We start from the raw sequence: 23129 nt of genomic DNA, 5'->3' as shown, positions 1-23129 counted from the left end.
TCTGGATGAGTGCCATCTAAGTGTGGAGGTCTGTCTGCCTCTAGACTTGGGATAGCTTTGGCTTTTCCTCGTGTTTGATATAGTCCAGAGTGGCTCCTGTCTGGTTTCATGGAGCAGGAGGGCACGTACCTTTTTCCTAGCAATAATGGAGGCAGACTTTCTTGCCTCTGAAGCCCTTTTCCATTTCTGAGCTCTGTAGTTTTCAGTTATAAAGTGGCCCCACTTTTTTCACACAGGGAGCTAGCTTCTCATCAAGAGCACTGAGGAATCCCACTGTTGGAATGAGGCTCCTGGAAAGGGCCTTGAATCCTTTCTTGACTATGTAATCTCCACTTAGTCTTTGATAGTTGGCTTTTCTTGATATTCTTTCTGATCTTTGCTAATTAACCATGCATTTTATTCCACAGAATATTAGAGTACCTGGCATTTTGATCTGTAGAGTTCATTTATCCTGGCTTTCAATACATATACTCAGGTCATGCCTAGTTTTTCTCTATGTTGCTTTTTTTTAATGCTTGCTTTCAATTTTCATTCTGCCAAATGTTTTGTGATCATTTCCTTTTCTAAAGTCAATTATCTCTGTGTGTTGTGATCATGCTGTCATAGCAGGAGGAGGACACAGTTGTTACTTGAGAGCCAAGGATTAGGTCTTTTGGACTAGCAAAAGCCTTTTACTGAGACACTGGCTGGCCTGTGAAATCCAAGTCCCTCAGTCCTCCTGGCCATGGCTTAGTCTCTTATGCAACGCCCACGGAGTCTACCTCATGGCTGTTACCTTCGATCGAGTTCCGAGTCACTGAAGGAAGAATCAGAGCGAGTAACTCCAACTGGAAGATCTTTTTCCTGCCAGGAAAATGAAAATGTCAGATGTGGGGCAGGTGTGAGGACTACAGTAAGAACAGCCTCCTTCTCCAGTGCTTCCTGCATCCATTTCTCCTCCCTACTCTCCAGCCCAGGGCCAACGCTACCCTGGGGGAGGACAGGGGCCAAGAGGGCTCTTAGCCAGGTGAGATGGGTGTGAAGCACACACACAGGGCCAGGGAAGAGAAAGAAAGGGTGATGGGAGCACACAGCTGAGAAGGGGGAGGAGAGTGAGAAGCCGACACAGAAGAGGCGCCTCTGATGGCAAGTGTGGTGGGAAGCTGTCCAAAGGCCCCTGATGGGGCTGGCACATCCCTAATCCGGGTCTTTGACTCCTCCCAGGACAGCCCACCGACAGGTGCTGAAACTGGAGGGGCCGAGAGTCCCCGGGCATCTCCATGAGCAGCACTTGACCCCTTCCAGGTGGAAGGTGCTTGTGATTCATACAGAGTCACAGCCCAGCCAGGAGGACCTTCACTTCTAATTTATAATCCAAATACTAGGCTACCTGTTTCTCTAAAGAGGACTACTCAGCTTGGATTTGATCTCTCAGTCATTTTCATCAACCACTGGAAAACATGGGAGACTCACCGGGGCATGTTTGGGTTGATGTGGTCTGAGAATTCAGGGTGGGGCCACAGGCACCTGGGGGCACCAGGGGAGAGGAAGGGATGAGGGGTGTGGCCAAAACGAAAGTGAGGATTGATCACTAGCGTCTGTGGGGTTTGACTTGGGGTTTCCATCTGGTTGGAGATCCCGGTTATCTCTGAGCTCTGCCTGGTACAGGAGTTCTCCAGCATCTAAGACCATTAGATCCCCTGAGGCAAAGATGGAAGTTCCTCAGTGGAAGAGGTGAAGGGTTAGCAGTAAGTAGGAAGGGAGCGACACCGTGTGTTTTACTTACTGGCAATGCAGTGGACACCGTTTTGGGGATCTGATTGGACACTTTCCATGGGAATCTTTATAACTGAGGGAGGAGGGAACTGGGGCTGGAGAGAAACAGTGGGAACAGTTGATAAACACCACAACACAACAGCTTTGGCTTTCTTGCCAAGATGGAAAATACAAGCACCCACAGTGTACCACCCACTAGTCTTCCCACATCAAGACTGAACAGAGGGTGCTGCAAAAACACAGGCCCACAGAGGGGGAATCATGCAGTTAGCCCACTGTCCTGGATGGGAAGGAACTCTTCTAGGAATATTAATCATCAGTAGAGCTTCAACTGTCATAGTAACCAGTTACTTGGGACGTATGTAAAATGAGTCCATGTCAACTGAATCCCATTTTCTACTGAATAAACCATATAATCCAGAGATGTTTTTCCCAATCCTGGAATATGGTAGCCATTCAAATATTTATGAATGAATCATGGAAGAATAGTATTTGTCTTCAAAAGGCACTTAAACTCTTAGTTTCTTTTTCTCAGAACCTACCTTAGCAAATCATCAATGAAAAACATATGTATGAATAATGGGTTTCTTCCTTTCCTGGAAGAGGAACAGTAATAAGAACTAGGGGAGTTTTGGTCTATCACTACCATCAGAAAACGGTTTAATTGCTACCAGTCAGCAAAAATTTGCCTGTAAACAGCTTTGCTCTGCAAAAGGCAAGATCACTAGAAGAATGGTTCAAGGTGGAGGCAGGGATGGGAGGTGAGGTCAGATTGGGAGAATGGGAGCCAGGCATGGTGTTAGGAGATGGCAGGGGCAGTTTAGTGTATTGGAAATGAGCAGGTTCAAAGTCAAGAATGGTTTTCCTAATTCCCTCTTAGTTATTTAGCTATATGTCCATTCTTGGAATCAATTCTATCTTGGAAGGGCAGTTTTTTTATTTTTTTTAAATTTTTTTTTAGGTTTTCTTCTATGTCATCTTTTTTTAATTAAGATATCATTGATATACATTCTTAATGAAGGTTTCACAAGAAAAACAATGTGGTTATTACATTCACCCTTAATATTGAGTCCCCCCTATACCTCCCCGTCACTGTCCATCTGTGTAGTAAGATGCCACAGAGTCCCAACTTGTCTTCTCTGAGTTACACTGTCTTCCCCATGACCTGAAAGGGCAGTTTAATCATTTGTAATAAATGCATGAACTAGACAATCTTTCTGCCTAATGTTTTGTGATTTACTGTAAGTTCTGGACTGGCTTCTTATCTGTTGATTCTGAGTATTTTATCTCCCTCTCCCTCTCCAGGCAGATGGGGAGGAAGCATGGAAGAAGAAGGGTAGACAGGGCAACTGGATGGTCCCCAGCCTCTGGGGGATGGAGCCACCCACCTTTCAGTGCCTCTCCCAGTACCTTTCTCCCCAGTCCCTAGTGGCAGGCCCAAGTCAACTGAGTCTCCAGTCCTCCCACCACCCAGGAGTCTAGTCTGCTCACCAGTCCCCATGTACCCCTCCCCCAGGCCTGCTCCATTCTTTGGAGGTCAGTCCTCATGACCTCTGCATGATGGAGCTGAGTCTTCCTCCCTGTTAATGGCCCCAAGAGCCCACAGGAACGGGAAGGGGTATGCGTGGTCACCCAAGTGTTCCCTGGGTTGGGGGCTGGTTTGTTCACTCTGGCCCACCCTGAGGATATTTATGCAAACAGCTGAGTTGGCCACATCTCAGACCAAGACCAGCAGAAGCCTCAGCTCACCCTGGACCAGGCCCCAGCCATCGCTGCTAGTCCCCCGAGAAGCACCCCTTCCCAGTCCTGTCAGAAGAGGAGGAAGGTCGGGATCTCTCCCCTTGGCCCAGGCCTCACATCCTCCCCACCTCCTCGTCGCTGTCCTCATGGGCCCCTTTCCTTTTCTTCTTCTTATCTGCCTCCTTTTTCTCCTTCTCTGGGAGGATGTTGTCAATCCAGGCCAGATCATGCTGGGAGAAGATGAGGTCCAGAAGCCTTCGAACAATGATGAGGCCCAAAATCTGTGGTGAGATTTCAGAGAAAACCATAGACCCAAGTCCCCAAACTGTGGCAGTTTTTTCTCCCTCAGTCAGATATATGCAAGAACTTCTGGTCAGTGTCTTTGGAGGCATCTCCAAGCTTCCACAAACCAATATTCTCCTCCTGCCCAACCCAGTTCCTCTCATTTGGTCTTTCCTCAGCTGAGCGACAATGCACAGGGACAGAGCCTGTGAAATCAAGGTGGGGAGCCAGGTGGAGACCATGGGCTGGAGAACCACAGCTGTCTTTAAATCAGTGGTGCTCAAACTTGAGCTCTCAGCAGATCACTGGAGGGCATGTTAATGCACACACCGCTGGGTATAACCCTCCAAGGTTCTGATTCAGCAGGTGTGGGGTGGGGCCTGAAAATCTGCTTTTCTAATAAGCTTCCCAGGGGATGTTGCTACTGCTGGTTCAGAGATGGCACTTTGGGACTGTCCCTCTGACCCATTTCTGAGAGCTGCCCATCCCTCTGTAAACAAATGCTGAATAAAGTATACTGGAATATCTGGAATTTTTAAAGGAAAGTCTAGAAAATTTATCTGCTCAGGATAAACAAAATAAAGGAAAAAACATGCACTCTTTGGGAAAGATTAAATACTGATCTTTTAACAAACTCAATGGGCCCAGGGTAAGTAGTTACAAATATTGTCCTTTCACCATTCAATGAGGTCAGGGAGAAAACCACCCAACTGGATTTAACACTGGTTCCTTGCTGGCCCGACCTCTTGGGAGCAAGTTGAGCTTGAAAGTTAGACAGACTTGGGTTTTAGAAACCCCGCCTCTGAAAACAAATGACTGGTTGCTAGGGCAGTGGTGGGAAGAGACACCGTCCACATAGGGACAGCATGAGGGAATTTTAGGGGGGATGGAATTGTTCTGTATCATGACTGTGGTTGTGGAACCACTACTCTGTATGTTTGTCAAAACTCTTAGAACCACAGAATGAATTTCACTGCATGGAAATTTTTTTAAAAATTGAGGGCATGTGTATTGGCTCAGCTCCTTCCTGGTTCTGTGACTTGGGTTGTGTTACTAGTAGTATTTCAGGGCTGGTGCAGACTGAACAAAACAGCAGTGGGTCCATGCTGATCGGGACCAATGCTTTCTTTCCCACTACCTCTGAGCCCCTGGGGCACTGTGGGAGGACCATCTCCCTGCCCCAGGAGGTTGGTTCTCAGCCTGGGCTGCACCTTTATCCTTGCCCGCAAACTTACTATACATATTACTACTGGTTTTCTCCAGGAGATTCTGATTTAATTGATTTGGGGTGAGGCCTGGGCATATGCAGTTTTAAACAGCTGCTAAGTGAGCTGCCAAAGTTAAAAGATGGCTGACTTAGAGCCCTCCTGGAAGGGCACATTTCCAGTCCTACCTCTGTGTCCTCATTGTGGCCCCTCATCCACTCTGTGGGCTTTGGGGCTCACCTAGGACTTTACCCAAGGCTCCAGTCCTCTTGAGCAGGGGCCTGGGGCTGCCTCCCAGTGGGGTGTCTAGGGAACAGGTATAACATGTTGGCTTTTCTTCTTTTTATTTTGGAATTATTTCGGAATAATTTCACACTTACATAAAATTTCAAGAATAGTCAAAGAATTCCCGTGTACTTTCCCAGCTTCACCAAATGTCCTGCTAATGACATAGGACTTTGAAGTTCTTCATCTCTGATTCTAGTTCTCACCAGTTTCCACCCCCATTCATCTTTTAAAATTCAGTTATTTTCAGTGGTGAAAAGATTTATATCCAGGATGGAGCTAATTCTGCACATGGTTTGAATGTTGGCAGGGAATCCAGCTCCTTGTTGAATTTGCCCAGCTTGTCCCATGGACCCCAGGGCTGCCCGACCTGGGCTGGGTATAGGTGGGCATGCAGGATGTCACTGCAGTGTCTGCCCACTGCACAGCCCTTCCCTGTTTGCCTCCCCCCTTACTCTATCTGGCCTGCATGTACAACCCTAATCTTGTCCTGTGCTTGCCTCTGTGAACCTGAGAGTGACAGGCCAGCGGGGAGGAGAGGGCAAGGGTGGACATCCCTGGGGATGCCTGCCCAAGTCAACCCTCTGAGCAGGAGCTGGAAGCCCGTGCCCACCTTACCATGACTGGGAAGATGATGGCAGCCACTGTGGACTTGAGGATCCAGAGAACTGCCAGGCAGAGCATCTGCACCAGGGTGAAGAGGTGGATGCGGCGCAGGGGCACATGCCGCAGGAAGGCGTGGTCCGGCTGGTGCTTGGCCGGCATCAGGAAGAGCTTGCAGCGGTCCCAGAACTGGAGAGGACAGAGTGAGGTTCAGCCAGGCAGTGGGGACCTGGGTGGCTCTGCTGGGGGTCTGGGACTGAGTGGAGGGGTGCCACGGTGGGGTCTCATAGAGCAGACCCCCTGGTCAGGCTTTAAGGATACACAAGAGGGGGACTGGAGATCTTAGGGCAGGGCTTAAATCTGAGCCCTGCCTGAGGGGTATAGCCCTGGAGCTGGCCACAAATGGACACTGTCCACATCCAAAGAACAGTCAACTTAATTGTAACACAACTGTCCAAGACATCCTGGTATATCATGACAAATGAAGGATGAAACAAAATAAAATGTTTTCTTCTGCCACAGTTGCCTTAGAGAAGAGAGTAAAATGCTCATTGGAGTCAGCCCAATATGGGTTTTGAATTCTGAGCCTCAGTTTCCTCATCTGTAAAATCGGTATCAGAGGACTGACTTACCTAGATTTAATTACAGAACACTTATAAAGCACCTGGTATAATTATTTTACTTGGCACATATTAAATGGTACTATCATTGTCACTATTACTCTTTCACTGAACTGGGAAAGCAGGCCCTTGGGGTCCTGGGGATATGGAAGCAGACACAGAGTGCAGACTGCTGTCAGATCAGCCTAGGGAGGGGATAGCCTTACCTGGATGCCGTTCAGGGAGGCCACACCCATGTAGAGGAAGACTCCATACAGCACTGGCATGGGGATGTACTGTAGTGAGAGAGAGGGAAGCAGAACTTTGGACTGGGCCTCTGTCCCTGGCAGGCTACTGGCTGCTCTGTTCTGTGTCAGCATTTGCCAAGTCCCAGAGCCTGGTCATCCTGGCTTCCCCCATGCAGTGAAGGAGCTGGGTGTTTGCAGGAACTGAGGGTCTGAGAGCAGATCTGGAGGCTGCATCACTGGGCAGGGAGATGGTCTCTGGGGCTCTCCTGCCCGTTCCTCTAGTGGGAGCAGCTGGCCCATTGTGTAGCAGCTCCCAGCCTGGTCCCCCATCTCAGACCCTGCAGAAGCCATGTGGCTGAAGATGTACCTTCTGGATCATGGGAAAGCTTCATAGAAAGCCTCTGCTTTCCTGTCATCCCTTCCCACCTCAAACCCCAGCTGAGGGTCCCCCCCAAAGCTGTGTTGCTCAGCTTGCAGGGGGCTGGAAACCTTTAGTGAGCTGACCTGCATGAGCAGGGAGTATCTGCTGATGAACAGAGATCATGCATCACACACAATCAGGTTAAAAAAAAAAGAAGCAAAACAGAAGTGCATAAAGCAATCACCTCTGATCACCAACTAACTGCTAATGGTTTGGTGACTATCTCCTTCCGAGGGTCTGGCAGGAAGTTTGCTTTTTCCAGTATAGGATCGTGTCATTACTAGTGTTCTACAATCACCATAATGACTGTGTAGAAGCTCTCTGAGGTGTTCGCCACCGTCTCCCTAAGCCGTATTTCTGTTTCTCCTGCCCTTGGTGTGCAGCTGCAGCCTGCTGCTCTGAACAAGGCTGCTCTGCCTCGTTCCCAGGGCTGTTCCGTTGGGATGCTTGGGAGAATACAAAGTACCACGCCCAGTTTTTAGATGCCATTTAAGAATGCCAACAAATCCAAACAAACAAATAACCTCTCTTTTAAGATAAACTAGACTGTTCATTTTTTAAACACAAGCATGATTTAGACCCACATGCTGCAAATCTCAATCCAAGACCTCTGAACTTAAAGAAAGGAAATGTGGGGCATTGCTTCTCTCCATTTGTACATGCCTTATGAGATTTTTGACTAATTATGAAACTGGGTAAAAATTTTAATGAACACTGTCCTAATCAGTCTCAAAGTGTGGGAGCAACTGAGGGAGAAATAAAATCTTAAATAAAAGACCTAGCTGTGATCTGTAATTTCACAACTTTAACACAGCTTAAAACTTCCTTTTTGCCTTAATGGTGTGAAAACCACGTCAAACAGGAGAACTGGGCTAAATTTTGCTAATTTGTAGTTACCAGTGACTAATCATAAAGTCACCTGACTATCAAGCCTAGAAAATTGTCTCCAGTCCTGTCATTTGCAAGCTCAAGCAGCTTTCCCAGCAAATTCCAAAGGTCCATCACATCACTCTGACTAGTGATGGGGCTGTGATTTAGAATTCTCAATTAATCATCACAAGTCTTCCTTGAGTCCCCAAGGAAAAGCCCTCTTCAAATATTGATGACCCAGTAAAGTGCAAAAAGGTGTCTCTAGTGTTAGCTTTATACCACCTGTGAACACTCAACTATGATCATAGTCCTACAAACATAAGTACATCATAGCCTTTCCCAGATAGTTTGAGGCTGAGGCTATAAAAACAACATGGGGCTTAGAGGGGGAGTTTCTGACATGATTAGGAGTTCCTCTGAGGCAGAATACAGAAACCCACATTTCTGAAGGGCTGTGAAAGATGTGAGCAAAAAAACAGAGCAAAACTTCAGGGCCAGGACTGGACGGAGAATCCCCAGAGCTGAGTGCGGAAAGTCGTTTATACTGCCCATCAGATGCACAGCCCCTTCAGTCCCCAGGTGCTCCCATTTGGCAAGAGAACCAAAGAGTTGCAGATTGGAGATGGAAGGTCTGAAGATCATCACTGATCCTCTAACAATAAACATCACTGTGTCTAAGTCAGTACAATCGTCCATTGGGAGAGAGAGGGAATAAAAGAGAGATTTTGTTTCTTGCTGCTCAAAGTGTGGTCTTTGGACCAGCATCTTTAGCATTACCTGTGAAGTTAAAAGTGCAGTTTTGAGTCTCACCCAGAACTACTGAATCAGTATCTTCCTCTAACAAGATTCCCAGGTGATTTTTATACACATTAAAGTTTGAGAAGCCCTAGAACAGAACTCTATGGTGGAACTGGTACAAAGACAGAGTTAAAAACTGGCATAGAAACATCAATAAAAAGAGAAATACTAGTAACTAAGAGTAAATTCTCTCTGAGCCTAGTACTCAGCTATGCCTGTTTTGACAGACATGGGCAAACTTACAATTACAAGAAGTTAAACAAGCTTATGGAACATTTTCTTGATTGGAAATAAATGCTGGGATTAAATTTAAGACCTCAGATTTGGGTCGTGTTTTTCTTGAACTGGCTATACAAAATCTCTCTTCTTTAACCTAAAATCAATCTAGTATTTAGTATTGGTGACAGCTAGTGATAATGCTTTAATCACCTAATAATTGGGAAATGTATCTTTTTGTTATTGTTAGAAATGATTTTATTTTGCTTGGTTAAGATGGAAGAGACTTGAACAGGATAGCTGGGTTGTGATGGGGAAAGCTTGCCTCAAAGACACTCTTGATTTCTTATTCCCAGGAGCAGTCTTGGTTGCAATCAGTCTTTAAATAAGTGTGTGAACTTGCTGACTTGCCCCAAAAGCCTATTTTTCTAAAAGAGTATATATACCTTGATATAATCAAATCAGAAACCCTAAATCTTATCAGTAAAAATCTAGATGTCTTCCCTGAGATAAAATGTATCAAACAGACTAATAGGGCACTAAATAAAATGACATTATGTTTTCCTACTCTTACTGTAAAAGAACATGGGCAGGATTTTTCAGATCTGTTTGTGATTGCACACAGAGGCAATATCAGAGCACTCGCGGCTATGCGGACTCGTGGAAACTATTCTGTAATGGGCAGAGTAATAGTTAACATTATTCTGTATCTGGCATCTTGCCCTATTAATAGAGCCCATTTATTTTTATAAGATGTATAAGTATAGAAATATGCTCCACACCTTGGAAAAGTTACATTTAAGCCAAAAACAGCAGAGAGGAGTTTCATTACTGTTTAAAATAGAAAACTATTTATCATCACTCAAAATCAAGCAATGGGACCACATATCATTTAAAGAATGACCAAATCTTTAAATGTCAAATCTTATGCACAGCACTATTTTCATTTCAATTACTTTAAGTATACTCTGTGGGTATGCTATTTATATTAAGAAGATAGACAATATTAGTGCCCAACCAAAAATTCACCACAGATATGTCAAACATCTGAGTGCAAAAGTCTAGAAAATTTATACTCATAATAAATGTGCCCGTAATGTAACTGATCACATTGTAAATGGAAAAAAGAGGGGAACCTGTACTGGAATTTTCTGTTTGTGCTCAGATATGAATAAGAGCTAGTTTCAAATGCCTAAGTGGCTGAATGCATTCCTCAGCTAGAGCAGCAGGCCTGGGATGGCCCGGGGTCTGCCTCTCTCTCTCACAGGGACGTGGACACTGCCATCTGCAGTGTTTGTAGGAACTTTGGCCCCTAAAGTAGGATGTTCTTAGATTTGAGCTTTCTTATGCAAATGCTTATTTGTTAACATATCAGGATTGACATGCACGATGGTCCTTGCAACGCTCTCCCAAAAATAAATATTCCCTGGTTACTTAAAATAAACTTTTAAATATACAAAATCCATGTCACCTGTGTGTAATCTGTTTCTTGCACAATGGAAACATCCCTTAAAAAATATCCAAACTAAACCTATTGTTTGGGGGTGCCCAGCACCAGCTCTCAAACCAGAAATAAATCAACCAACATCATGGTTCTTTAGTCTTTGTTTTTTATAAGGTGCCCCGTGAATGAGCTGTTTTGAGATATTCAAAGGGGGAGAATGTCTGCAAAAAATTGGGGCAACTATAAGCTTAATTCAAAATAGGAAAGACTTTTGTAGGCATTGATTACAGAAAAGGGTCATTGCTAAGTGCTTTGGGCTGAATTGTGTCTCCCACAAATTAATATGATGAATTCCTAACCCCTAGTACCTCAAAATTTAACTGCCTTTGGAAATGGAATCTTTAAAGAAGTAATCAAGGTAAAATGAGGTCATTAGATACTAATTCAAAATGACTGGTGTCCTTAAAGAGGAAGGGGCTGGGATGCAGCCATGTGCACACAGAGGAAAGACCATGTGAGGTCATAGGGAGACGGCGGCCATCCACAAGCCAAGGAGAGAGGTCCCAGAAGAGACCAACCCTGCTGACGCTATGATTATGGACTTTCAGCCTCCAGAACCATACGAAAATAAGTGTCTGTTGTTTAAGCCACCCAGTCTGTGGTATTTTGTTATAACAACAAATGAATAGAGCAGGTGAGTGGTTACAATGAAGAGAGAAAAATCTGAACAGAAAGGGGTTGTTCTGGGAACACATGCTCCAAATGTACCCTCATTTGATTTCATCTCTTCCAGCTGGTCTGAAGGGGGGTGAACAAGAATAGCCTCGAACTGTGTGGACAAAGCCACTATGTGCCCAAGATGTACAAGACAGAGGAGCAGAGAACAGGTCCCAAAACAGCCACACAAGCCTCCCGCTGTAAGTTTTAAACATCAGAAAATGGGTGAGCATGGAGGCCTCCAGCGAGCCATGAACTACAGCCATCTTGGGAAGCTCCTGATCTAAATAAACAAGGGTAGAACTTAGCAGAACCTTCTGAAGGAAGAATGTCCTCCAGAAAGATAAGGGTGGGTCCCAGGAAGGATGGGGAAGGGCAGTAAGGATTGCCTGGTGTTGATAATGAATGATCCAATATTCCAGAAAATGGTGGAGATGGTGACATCTCTTGGGCCTAGAAAGATCTTGCCCTTTAAGGGGTCATGTGGAGACCCTCTCTCTACCTCTGAGGCATCGGGCCTGTGCCCTCTCAGGTGGATGGGGCCCTGGTGGCCTGTGCAGAGCTTTACCTTCAGGATGGGAGCCAGGAAGACAGAAATCCCGGTCAGGATAAAGACGATGGTGCCAGTCACTCTCTGCTCCCTGAAAGAGAAGAGCAGCTCAGGGTGGACTGGGAGACGCTCCCCGACTGTCCCAGCCCTCCCACCCTCTGCGGGCACCCAAAGGTTGTGTCCAAGGCCCTGGTCTCTGCCTCGTTCCCCCATTCCAGAGAGTAAACCTGCTGCCCGCAGCCCAGCTGAGTGGCACATGGGGGAGAGGGAAGCCCAGTCTGGGTGAAGGCATTTTGTAGGGTGTTTGGGAGGCTGTCCAGTGCAGCAGCTAATAGGGGGGAGCTCACGCCAGACTGACGTGGATGTGGCTCTGCCCCTCATTCGCTGTGTCTTCAGCTTCATGGACGAGAGATAATGGCACCTCCCTCAGGGGTTGTGAGGATGACATGGGATATAAGGTGCTTATGAGTCCTTGCCCTTTGATTATAAGATCCCGTGTTTGTGGAGCAGGACTAATGAGGGTTTGCTGGTAGAACAGGGGAGGGGCGGGAGGGCAGGTACTTTTCTCTGAATGCCTAGGCCCAGGCACAAGCCCGTTGGGAGCAGAGGGCTTTGGGGCAGATCGCTCAGGCTGAGCCACCTGACGTTCAGGGGTCTGGGAGGAGACCCTGCCCTGACCAGAGAAGCCTCACCAGGGCAGGCTAGGCAGCCCTGGTACCCGAGGCAGCAGGAGCAGCTCTCAGGACGGCCACTTATGAGAATGCCAGTATCTGCTGTGGGCTCACCCCAGAGGCCCTAAGAGGTGGATGATGCATTTCTTTGCCTATGACAGTCAGGGACCTGACACTGGGCATGAGAAGGAATAGAAGTGACATCCCCGTGGGCCACACTCTAGGGAGTGGGAATGGTCCTGGGAAGGCTTTCTGGAAGAACACAGGAGGGCTTCAGGGCACAATGTGGTCAGAGGGTCTTGAAGAGGGGACAAAGGGGCAGGTCAGAAGAGGCCTGTATGGGGAGAGGTGAGAGTGTATGGATGGTGGTGTACTGGCATCTGTTTAGAAGAAAGGATCACTTAGGACTGAGGTTTTCCCTCGCTTGCCCCTGCTCTGGGAACACACTCCTGTCCCTGTGGTTCCTGGGCTATCAGACCAGCCCTTTCCCCCCAGTGCCTGGGTGGTGAGAAAAGCCTACTTCCCTCCCCCAGCATGGCCACCCTGACCCTCACCTACCTGACCCCCAGAAACTGGGGCTGCTCCCCCGGGGCACTGGTCTCTGTCTCCATTTTGAGGCTGTCGATGTGGGCAATGGAGATGACAGTGGCGGCCACGTACCAGGGGAGCCCCGTGAAGGAGCACAGGGCCATGAGGATGCCCACCCAGAACAGGTCCAGGTGGTAGCCAGCAGCCTTCTGCAGGGGGCAGTGGGAGGGGAGAGCCTGTTCCTGACCACCTGTTGGGGTGGGCAGTGGCGTGGGGGGACAGAGCTGTCCCCAAAGCAGCCATTTGGTGGAACATGTTCAAAGGTTCCCCTCGGCCTTCTAGAGGGTCCTCTGGGGAAACTGCACCCTGAGATGCTCAAGCCTCACCTACCCAGGGTTTGGGCAGCCCAAGAAGGGACACAGTGAGGAAGGAGAGATGGTGCTCAGACTGGGAGAGGCCCTGGCCTTGGGTCCTTGGGGAGAAGGGCTCCTGAAAGTGGCCACAATATCTCTGCAGCTCCTGAGTGAGGGGCCCGGCTGCGGCAGCCCTAGAGCACACCACAAGTAGTCTAGCCTGTGGGGTGGGGGTGGCGGGTGGCCTAAATCTCCTCGGACCCAGAGGTGGAGACGGAAGTGGCAGAAGGGTTAAAAATGCCCCTCTGCCTAATGGTTCTAGGTCAGAATCCCTGGTAGGATCTGCTCAGACTCCCAAGTTCACTGTCAGGAGGCACAGAGCTGGAGGGTCACTTTGGAGAAGCAAGGACCACTCTGTGGCCCTGGTCCTTGGATCAAGTCTTACCAAGTGGCTCTGGTATCTTACCCATGTCTAGAGGTCACCCCCTCCCCACCAGTGCCACACACACCAGAACTCCATTCTTCTGGCCTCTTATTTTGCTTCACAAATGGCCCAAAATGTTGACAGAAGCACCATCTCCTTCCTTCATTCCTTCTGACACTGTGGGAAGTCTGTTCCCCGGCTCGTAGCCCCGGCCTTACCCTCAGCTTGTTCTCCTTCCTATTGACTATGACAGCTGTGATCTGCTGGTCCATGAAGATCAGGATGGTCACCAGCAGGGCGGGCAGGATGCTCGCTGGGTACACCCACCATGGGTTCTTCCCGAAGGGGGCCACGAACCAGCCTCGGTCAGGCCGCGTGGGCTGAGCGGAGCAAACAGAGAGGCCCTTTCCTCTCTCCCTTGTCCCAGTAACTTGTCACCGGTGGCCACACCGTCCCCGACTTCCCGCCTTCCCCCACCTGGGGTATATTTTGCACACAATCTTTTTCCTTAAAGACATTAAGCACCTGCAGTGTTTGAGTAAAGAGACCATGCAGGCAGACAGACTGGGAAAGGAAGAGGTATCTGCAGAACTAAGGAGATTATGGCAGCACCTGGGAATTGGCTGGGAGACAGGGAGGTGCAGAGTCAGAGGGTGTTGAGAGAGAGCTTGAAGCCACTAACTGCAAAATAACAAGAAATGAAATGAGGCCCAACAGGCAAGAATAATTTGATGGGCCTGTGCCTGATGCTTCTGCCTCTCCTCTGAGTCACCTGTCTGGGCAGCATTACAGAACTGATTGTATAACACCAACATCAATTCAGATTTGCATATTGAGAATAAGGGATTATCTGTGCAGGAGCTAGGCTGAAGTATCTTTTGTTTTAAGAGAAAGAGGTATTTTAATTTTCAAGGCCAACATGAGTTTTATGAGATATGTTTAAGCTACTTAGGAGAACACTGAAGCAATACCAGAAAGGTCAAGGCCTCAAAGGCCGGGAGGGCCAGTTCTAGGACCTGTACCTCGTGCCCAGTGTAGATGGTTGGGGCTCCTTGGAAGAGGGTAGGGCTTGAGCATAGCTACAAGCAAATAGTGCCAAATATGGACTAATTGGGAATTTTTGAAGCAGTGGTTCTCAGATTTAAGCAGGTCCCAGAATCACCTGGAGGGTTTGTTAAAATGCAGAGTGCTGGGCCCCATACCCAGATTTTTTGATTACACAGTCCAGGATCTGCATTTCTAACATGCTTCCAGGTAATGATGTGACATTGGTCTGGGACCATGCTTTAAGGATCATTTGTTCTAAGGGATCATTTTTAACACATTCCATGTGGCCCAGCTTATAGACTGCCATGGGCCAGAGAACTGTAGACATTAAGCAGAAACCAAGGGGCTTCAGCTGGGCTGGAGGGTAGGTTCCAGCACCTTCCCCATCTGGTGGCTAGACAGCAGGATTTCATTGTGGCTATGCCTCCAACCTACCATCTCAAAGGACTGCCCCCTGGGAGGCTGCATACAGGAAGGGTGGAGCATACACAGGAAACCCTTGTGGTCATTTGGCTGAGAGTTTATAAAAGCTGGATCAGTGCAGTGGGGCCAGGATCTGCAGCTGGTGGGCAGACAGAGCTAATGCCCAGGGCAGGGCTGGGGGCAAACCTTGATGACACTGGGCACATGCAGCTTGGGGGTTTCCAGGCCAAAACAGGCATCGATTCCACAGAACAGCAGGATGGAGAAAACAATGGAAAAGTCAGCCACCAGGGCCCGGACCTGCAGAAAGGAGATGAGCAACTGAGCAGAGCCCCACCCAGCTCCAGGCAGACCCAGTCCTTAGGCAGCAAAGATGAGAGCGGGCAAGAGCATGGGCTCTAAAGCCAGCAGACTTGGGCTCAAATCCTGGCTTGGCCTTGCCGGCTGTGCGGGGAAGCTTGTCATGACTTAGGGCCTCAGTTTCCTCATTTGTAAAACAAAGACCATGATAGCACCTACCTCACAGGCATATGTGAGCTATGACACATTCAGAGGGCTTGGCATGTATTAGTCACAGTGGGAATTGTTATTATCCACACGGCACGGCAGCTCTTGATGGAGACACTTTCTGGTCTGAACTGGGTGATGACTTATCAGGGGTGGTGAGGGCAAGGGCTGAGCTCTGAAGGAAATCGTAGCTCCTAAAAAAGTGTAACAGATGCTGCACTGTCGCCTGGGCTGGGAGGAAGTTTCCAGTTCTGCTGGGGACTCCTGGCTACTCTCAGACTTTCTGTCCACTGAGAGGCCTTCACCTCCTGCTTCTCTGTTTCAGGAGGCCATCCTAGGCTGGGTGATCTGACCGCCCTTCCACACCGACGTCTACCCTGCCACCCTTACATATATTTTCAGAGAGCAGTTTGCAGAGAACAGCAGGGAAAGAAGTTAGGAAGGGAAAGGGTGGGTGAGGGCACATTGAATTCATTCCCTGTACCCCTTTTCCTCTTTATAATTATTCTTAAAAATACATTACTGATTAAAAACCCACTGAGTGTAAAAAGCCAAGTCCTCCATCTCAACTTTTCACTCCAGTCCCACCTTCCTGATACACCCACATGTCTGCTTGATTTTAGTTGTTCCTGTGGGTTTTTGTCTGTCATTAACTAATACTGTACTTTTATATTTTGATTTACTAATCTGAAGCATTATCTACTGATAAGGATTTGGCTTACTTGCACTAACCCTCCTGCCCTTTCCTCCTTCTTAATCTTTGAGAGTAATTTTAAAACTCCTTCCATGGGTTTCCTTTTGCTTTCAAGTTATATCATCAAGCCTCTCTTCCCACTGACTTGGCCAATCTTGTTCTCCATCCTGGGAGACCAGGCTTTCCGCATCCGCCTGCCCCCGCTCCCCTCCTCTGCCCTGCCTCACTCCTTTCCCACCCTCTTTGCTCCTCCATTTTGTTTGTTACATTGTAAAAGCTGAGAACACATATTCTGTTCCATAAACATGTCTTTTATGTTTTATCTATAAGTTGAGTAAGTTGAGAATCAATAACAGCTTTGTATTATGATGATGATATAAAATGTTCGTCACAGCAGAACCAAGAAGTGTGCTGGGTTTACATGTACTCTCCTACAACGTCCTAGCATCCAAGTCAAAAAGTCATGTTAAACAATATGAATTTGCCATTTTTTGTACGTCAAAACAGCCAAACATAGGAAGTTTCCATGGTCTGACCTAAAATAAAGATGGATCCAATAAACAGCTGTGAACTGCCTCCCACCTTAAGAAATATTTACCCCTTCAATGCCTCTTCTATCATCCAGTTGCACTGCTGTCCCTGCTCTCTAGAGAGATCCCCTGGTCTGACTGTGGAGTTTATTATTCCCACAAATGTCTCTATCCTTTCATATATCCCTAAACAAAATATGGCATTGTTTTGCATGTTTAAAAATTTTACATAAATGGTAACATATTATTTGTAATCTGCAATTTGCTTTATTTGTTCAACATGTTTATATATTCTTCCTCATGGACAGATGTAACTTAACATGTATGCATTGCATCTTACTGTTTGTATGATTGTTTTCCATTTATTTCTTCATTCTCCTGTTGATAAGTACACTTAGATTATTTTCATTATTTTCCTCTGAGAGTCAATGTTTCTATGAACATTCTTATTCATGTATGAGAATATCTATATGGGAATAAAGTTGAAGTATATCATATTCATAGATTAGAAGACTCAGAATTGGAAAGGTTTCAATTCTCCCCAAATTGACATTTTTAGTAAATTTAGTCCTATCAAAATTCCAGCAAGTTTTATTTTGGTGAAATTTAAGCTGATCCTAAAATGTATGTGGAAATTCAAAGGGTGAAGGCATTATTGAAAAAGAAGGGCAAAGAGGGAGGATTTGGTCTGTAAGATATACAGACTTACTATAAGCCATAGAAATGAAAACTGTGATTTCTATTAACCAGAAGACACCATTTAAAAAAGTAGAAAGGTCAGGCACAAAGTGGATGAATATAAATGCTACATACATGATCACATAAAGGTTTCTATTCAGCAAATGTAAAGAATTCTTGCAAATCAGAAACAAAAAGAAAAAAATCCTAGTAGAAAAATGTGTGAGAGACTTAAACTGGCATTTCCAGGAAGAAAGTCAAATGGTCATATGGCCAATAAACACGATAGGATTTTCAACTTAATTAGTCATCGGAGAAACAAACATTTAAAAAAAACCACAGTGAGATACTACTACACAGAAAGGCTAAAGATAAAAAGCCTGGTAATGCCAAGTATTGCCAAGGACTTGACATCAAGGGGACCCAGATCTTTCTGACTCCAAGTCTGCTTTTTTTTAAAATATGTATCAGGAAGGTGGGACTGGAGTGAAAAGTTGAGATGGAGGACTTGGCTTTTTATACTTAGTGGGTTTTTTAATTTATATGAAATTTAAATTAATTTCATTGCTATACATTCCTATGAAGGTTTCACAAGAATCCAAGTCTGTGCTCTTAACTTGAAAAATCCCAGTGAGCCAGTGGCGATGTGATGTCTGTCCTGTCAGTAGGCCGGAACCTGTCACGGGAGACTCAGCAGGGGCTGCCTTGTGACCAGTCTGACTGTAGTCTCCCTCCTAACTGTAAGCAGGGTCAGCTTACCTTGGTAGGGAAATAGCGGCTGAATTTGAACTTCTTCAGGGTCAGGGTCATGGAGTACGTCCCAAAGAAAAGGATGAAGGACATGAGCGCCAGGTCTGGGATGAACTGGCAGGAATTCCCGAGCAGCTGCCCACCGTAGTACAGACACTCCTTCTTGCTCAGCAGGGACCAGTCCAATGCTGTGAGGTTAAAGGGGTTGTACTTGGAGACCAAGCACAGGAGAGAGAGAGAGAGTCAGGGCCTTCCTGGTGGATCCGCTGTGTCCTCCCCCTGCAGTGCCCAGGCAGCCCCCACACCTGACCCACCCTTGGAGGATCCTAGCCCTCCAGGACCACAGTGCCCGGCAACAGAACAGTGTTCCTGGGGACAGGCTGCTTCAAGAAAGGACAAACAGGAGCACCCCGGGGAAGATCAGGAGCTGACCTTCGTTACCTTCAGTGTGTTCTAGGGAGCTCTGCTGTGTCAGAGAGGAGGAAAAGCCCAGAGGGTGGGATGTCCTCTCCGCAGCAGCCCTGGCTTCCAGCTCAATCAAGCACAATCTCCTTTCTGGCGTGTCTCACATTTATTCTTCCTTTCCTTCCCCTACGCCCACCCTTTCACATACTGGGGCATATGCCCACCCTGTCAGACCTCTCTCGGGTCAGTCACTTCAGTCACTTCCCCCTTTTGATGCCTAAAATCCAGGGCACACAAAACAATTACATATATAAGTCCCTAAATTTGTGTATATACATATGCAAATTATATGTAATATATATATAAATAAATGTAATGTTTTATATATGTAATATATATGAATATATGTAATATACATAATGTATAATTTTATGTAATATATATGCAATTAATACATTTACATATGTATATGCACACATATATTTCATATATATATGCTTTTACATATAATAAAAGGAATAAAAGGAGAATATTTATAATATAATTTAAAATATATTTTAAAATGTAATGTGTAAATGTTCAGGAACCTACATAATGAAGTAAACAAATGCTTGCAGCTACCTATAGTGAATAGTTGGATTAAAGGAAGTATGGCACTTTGATACAGTAATGGTCCCCAGTGGATCATGCTTCCCTGTATCCACACTCCTTTGCCATGTGACACTGACACCCCTGCCATCAAGAGGTGAAGTCTGTTTCTCCACCTCTTTGAATCTGGGCTGGCCCTGGGCGCCCAGACCAATAGAATGGGGAGGAAGTGGCTTTGAGCAGGTTCTGGAGTGGAGGCCTCGGGTCTTGCAGCACCTGCTCTCACCCTCTTGGAACTCTGAGACCACCATGCAGTGGGAAAGCTCACGATGGGAAAATATCATGGGAAGGGAGAGGACCAGGCTTGCAAGACATCTACTGAATGTCAGGGCAGCCCTCAATCACTGAAGCTATTCACAAGGCCCCTGCAGGGTGGCAGCCTCTGCTTTCCCAGGGGTCTGCCCCAACATTCTCTCCGAGCCCTTCCCTGTGCAATGCCTACCCTCGTACAGTCTCAGCTGGGCTGGCCTGCTCACTCCTCAGAACAAGTTGTGTGCTTTTCCTCTTTTGTCCTTCTGTCTATGCTGGTCTCTCAGCCTGGAATGTGTTTCTCTCTACGGAAACATCTTCCCCAACCTTCAAACCAGATCATATCCCACTTTCTCTCTGAGGCTTTCCTCTAGCTTGCAGGGTGCCTCTTGCCCCCATGGCTGCAAGTGCATGTATGGCTTATCCTTCAAGCAGCCTGCTCTGCTGGTGCTGTCCCCTTGCTTTTCAGGTTCATCTCCACATTGCAAATGACAAGCAAGTTTGAGGCCAGGGGCCATGTCTATTTCTTACAGGATTTTTTTAGTCCTTGCAGCACACCCACCACCTTGTACATGACAGGTATTCAGACATAGGCAGTGATGATTCCACTCTTCCTCCCTCACAATCAGATGCTTGAAAAATCTTAGGTTAAATGGCCTTGCACAGGTAACTGAAGGAACAAGCTCAGGGACACTAAAAGTTCAAAAATCTCCCCCAAGGCCTACCAGGTGCTACTCTTCACCTGGTTTTGGACTTACTGGTCCACTTAGACTGGGTGCTATCTCCTGGGGGCCACTGCTCATCACTATTGGGAAAGGCAGACCAGACCTGTGGGTCCAGGGTTCAGAAGAGCAAAAGACAGATCAGATTCAGAGAGCGAGGAACATTCATAAACTTTCTGGGGCTGGGGAGTGGCCTTGTTGGGTGGGATTGGGGGGTCCTATGTAAAATGGCAAGGAAGAAGGTAAAAAGATGAATGGGAAACTTTGTTTAGAGCATTGTGCAGTCCTGTTTGCTTCTCCTCACCTCTACCTCGCTTGTGTGTGTGTGTGCACATGATATTTATGCACACAGATTTTATAGAATGAGGCATGTTTTAAATGAGAGTATATATACTTAAAATAAGCTTGTGTATTTACTAAGCCCCACAGGTGACCCTAACGTGCAAGTGGCATTGACCTCTGCAAGTCTGGATTGCAGTTTCCCAACTTTTCTCACTGTCCCCACATACAAAAGCTCTCAAACGGATGTCTGACGTGGGGGAAGGACTTACCAGAGAGCTGTTGGTCTTTGGTGCCAGCAGGGCTGAAGCAGTGGACATGGTTGTGTTCACTGTGGATGAGCACAGGACATGGAGAAGGGTCAGCCCCTGCTGGAGTGGGGCCCTGAGGCCCCCATCAGGCCTGCACCCTTTCCCATCTCTCTCCAGTCCTTCCCTTTGAGGCAAGGGAACCAAGGACTGGCTTCAGTTGTGAGGGCAACTCTTCACTCTCCTCGCCTTGTAGGGTGAGGCAGGGATCGGGGAGAGAGCCTGGGCCACAGCTCTGACAGACCAGCAGGGCCATGCTAGGACAGCTCCTGTCCGGCGCTGGAGGGCTAACAGCAAAAACTGAAGTAAGGAATCTGTTGCCAAGACAAAATGCTGACACAAGCTGGTGAATAATGTGCCTTGTGAAATCCTACCAGCTGCTGGACCCGTCTTTGCTCTTAGACTTACACGTTCTCAAAGCATTTTCTCTCTGCTGTACCCTACACCAAACCCTCACACACTTCCTCTTGTTAAGTTCCAAAGTCTCTAAGAAGTCTCTGTTTTAAAGATGAGATACTGAGGCACAGAAAGGTTAAGTAGCTTGCTCATTGCTGAAGGTCAACACAGCTTTTACTTGGAGCAGCCATGATCCATCCCAGGCAAGCTGGCCCAGAGCCTGTACATCTCCCAGCTCTACACAGCAAAAGTCCTTCCCTGCCCTGCTCCCCTCCACGAACTCCTTGGCTTTGATAGTGTCTTCTCTAATCTGTCCCTTGAATGCAAGCTGAGGGAAAGGGAGTGCAGGTACGAGACCCGAAGGAGAAGCAGGAATCCAAAGGTGCTGCTCTCAGCTGCACACCGCACCCCTTGTCCCGGCACTCCCCTCCCCAGCTTCAGTGTCCCTAACTGTGATTGGAGCATATGAGGGTTCCCATCATAGGCCTGAGAGGAGCTGAGAGGAACTGTAATCCCCTCCCTGGGGCATGTGGCCATTCATTAAAAAGGCAGGCCCAGAGGGCCACCAATTGCCCCCTCTCTTGCTCTCTGCATGGGTGGCAAAGGGCCAGGTCATCCTGGCATCCTCCTCCAAGTGAAGGCTGACTAAGCAGTTGCTCTGCAGTGGGTCTGGGGAGGAAGGGACGAGGCCTGCTAGCTGGTTTCCTGGCAATAAATCTGACACGTATTGGCAAGCCCTCTTGGCTTCTGCTGGCTGTCCACAATTAGTTAGGAACCCAGAGGCTATTCTTGAAGCTTCCTTCAACCTCTGACAAGTTGTCACAGGGTGACATGATCACAAGGCCCTTCTACGTGTTGCCCAGTTCTGGGGCAATTGGGGCTGGCAGTGGCTAAGGAATTCAGTCTTGACCCAGGGCAGAATATTCTTAGAATTCCTACAAACCCAGAGGTTTATTACTATTCTTATAAGAAAGCTTCACTTCATAGACATCACGGATACCTGCTGCCTTTCCTCACACCACTGACCAAGGGACCATGATGCACAATTAACAGAGCACAGAAGATGGGTAAGACTCAGGGCTTCCCACACAATGCTAGCAGTCTCCCAGCTAGTGCCGGAGCCTGACGAGTTCAGATGCCTTTCCATGCATGGCCCAGGGTTGTCAGACCACGTATTCCTCTGATGTCTTCTGTTTAGGCTTAGCTATTCTTTTATACCAAGAACGTGGAGGATTTATCCGACAGCCACTTTGCAGTGAAGAAGCAGAAATATAACATGGAAAATTCCAAAGGCCCAAGTATTAAATATTTTTAAGTTCTAGTGTTTACAAAGTGGTACTCACTTGGGATTGAAAGCAGCCAAGTCAGTGTGTGCAGCATCCATAAATAGAATACAAATCAGTTACAATGGAAACAAGAATAAATTAAAAAAAGAGTGCCCCTAAACAAGCCTTTACAATGAAGAGTGTCAAAAAGAGTGATAGTGTCAGATTGGGTTTTGTAGTTAAACTAGGAATATGGAACAATTTTCAAGCAAGTGGCCCACAGGCAGGGAAAGAAACCTTCCTTGGTTACATATCCCCTCCCCAGTCTCCGAATGTCCAGAACTTTCCTTTTCATATTCTCCTAATCAACACTAACTCTCACTGGTTCCCATTCGTCACTCTCTGGGAAGACCCTGAAAATCGGATCTTATTAGGATTAGTGGCTAATAATGGCTCAGTGTTACTAATTAATAGTTCAATAGAGCAGTAGTTCTCAGCCTTACACAGGTGTCAGAATCA

General features: G+C 46.9%; 1 protein-coding gene across 10 annotated transcripts in view; it reads right to left on the bottom strand.

Moving 5' to 3' along the window:
* The window catches only part of SLC4A5 (solute carrier family 4 member 5), an 81616-nt gene that overhangs the window by 3014 nt on the left and 55473 nt on the right, over positions 1 to 23129 (bottom strand). For 5 of the 10 annotated variants that reach the window (XM_037027221.2, XM_037027217.2, XM_037027219.2 and 2 more), the window contains exons 14-23: positions 20914 to 20972; positions 18348 to 18548; positions 15366 to 15479; positions 13928 to 14089; positions 12963 to 13141; positions 11752 to 11824; positions 6697 to 6765; positions 5886 to 6059; positions 3624 to 3776; positions 776 to 843 (exon numbers count right to left, since the gene is read on the bottom strand). In XM_037027221.2, coding sequence (XP_036883116.2) covers positions 776 to 843; positions 3624 to 3776; positions 5886 to 6059; positions 6697 to 6765; positions 11752 to 11824; positions 12963 to 13141; positions 13928 to 14089; positions 15366 to 15479; positions 18348 to 18548; positions 20914 to 20972 — 1252 coding nt within the window. Of the gene's footprint in view, positions 1 to 775; positions 844 to 1452; positions 1507 to 1765; positions 1851 to 3623; positions 3777 to 5885; positions 6060 to 6696; positions 6766 to 11751; positions 11825 to 12962; positions 13142 to 13927; positions 14090 to 15365; positions 15480 to 18347; positions 18549 to 20913; positions 20973 to 23129 lie in introns of all 10 variants that reach the window. The other 5 variants (XM_073211227.1, XM_037027220.2, XM_017668718.3 and 2 more) reach the window with 3 other exon arrangements.

This window comes from Manis javanica, chromosome 1 (genome assembly GCF_040802235.1).
Source record: "Manis javanica isolate MJ-LG chromosome 1, MJ_LKY, whole genome shotgun sequence".
Taxonomy (NCBI): domain Eukaryota; kingdom Metazoa; phylum Chordata; class Mammalia; order Pholidota; family Manidae; genus Manis; species Manis javanica.
Note: the sequence above shows the minus strand (reverse complement) of the source record. Positions and strands in the feature narration are given on the sequence as shown.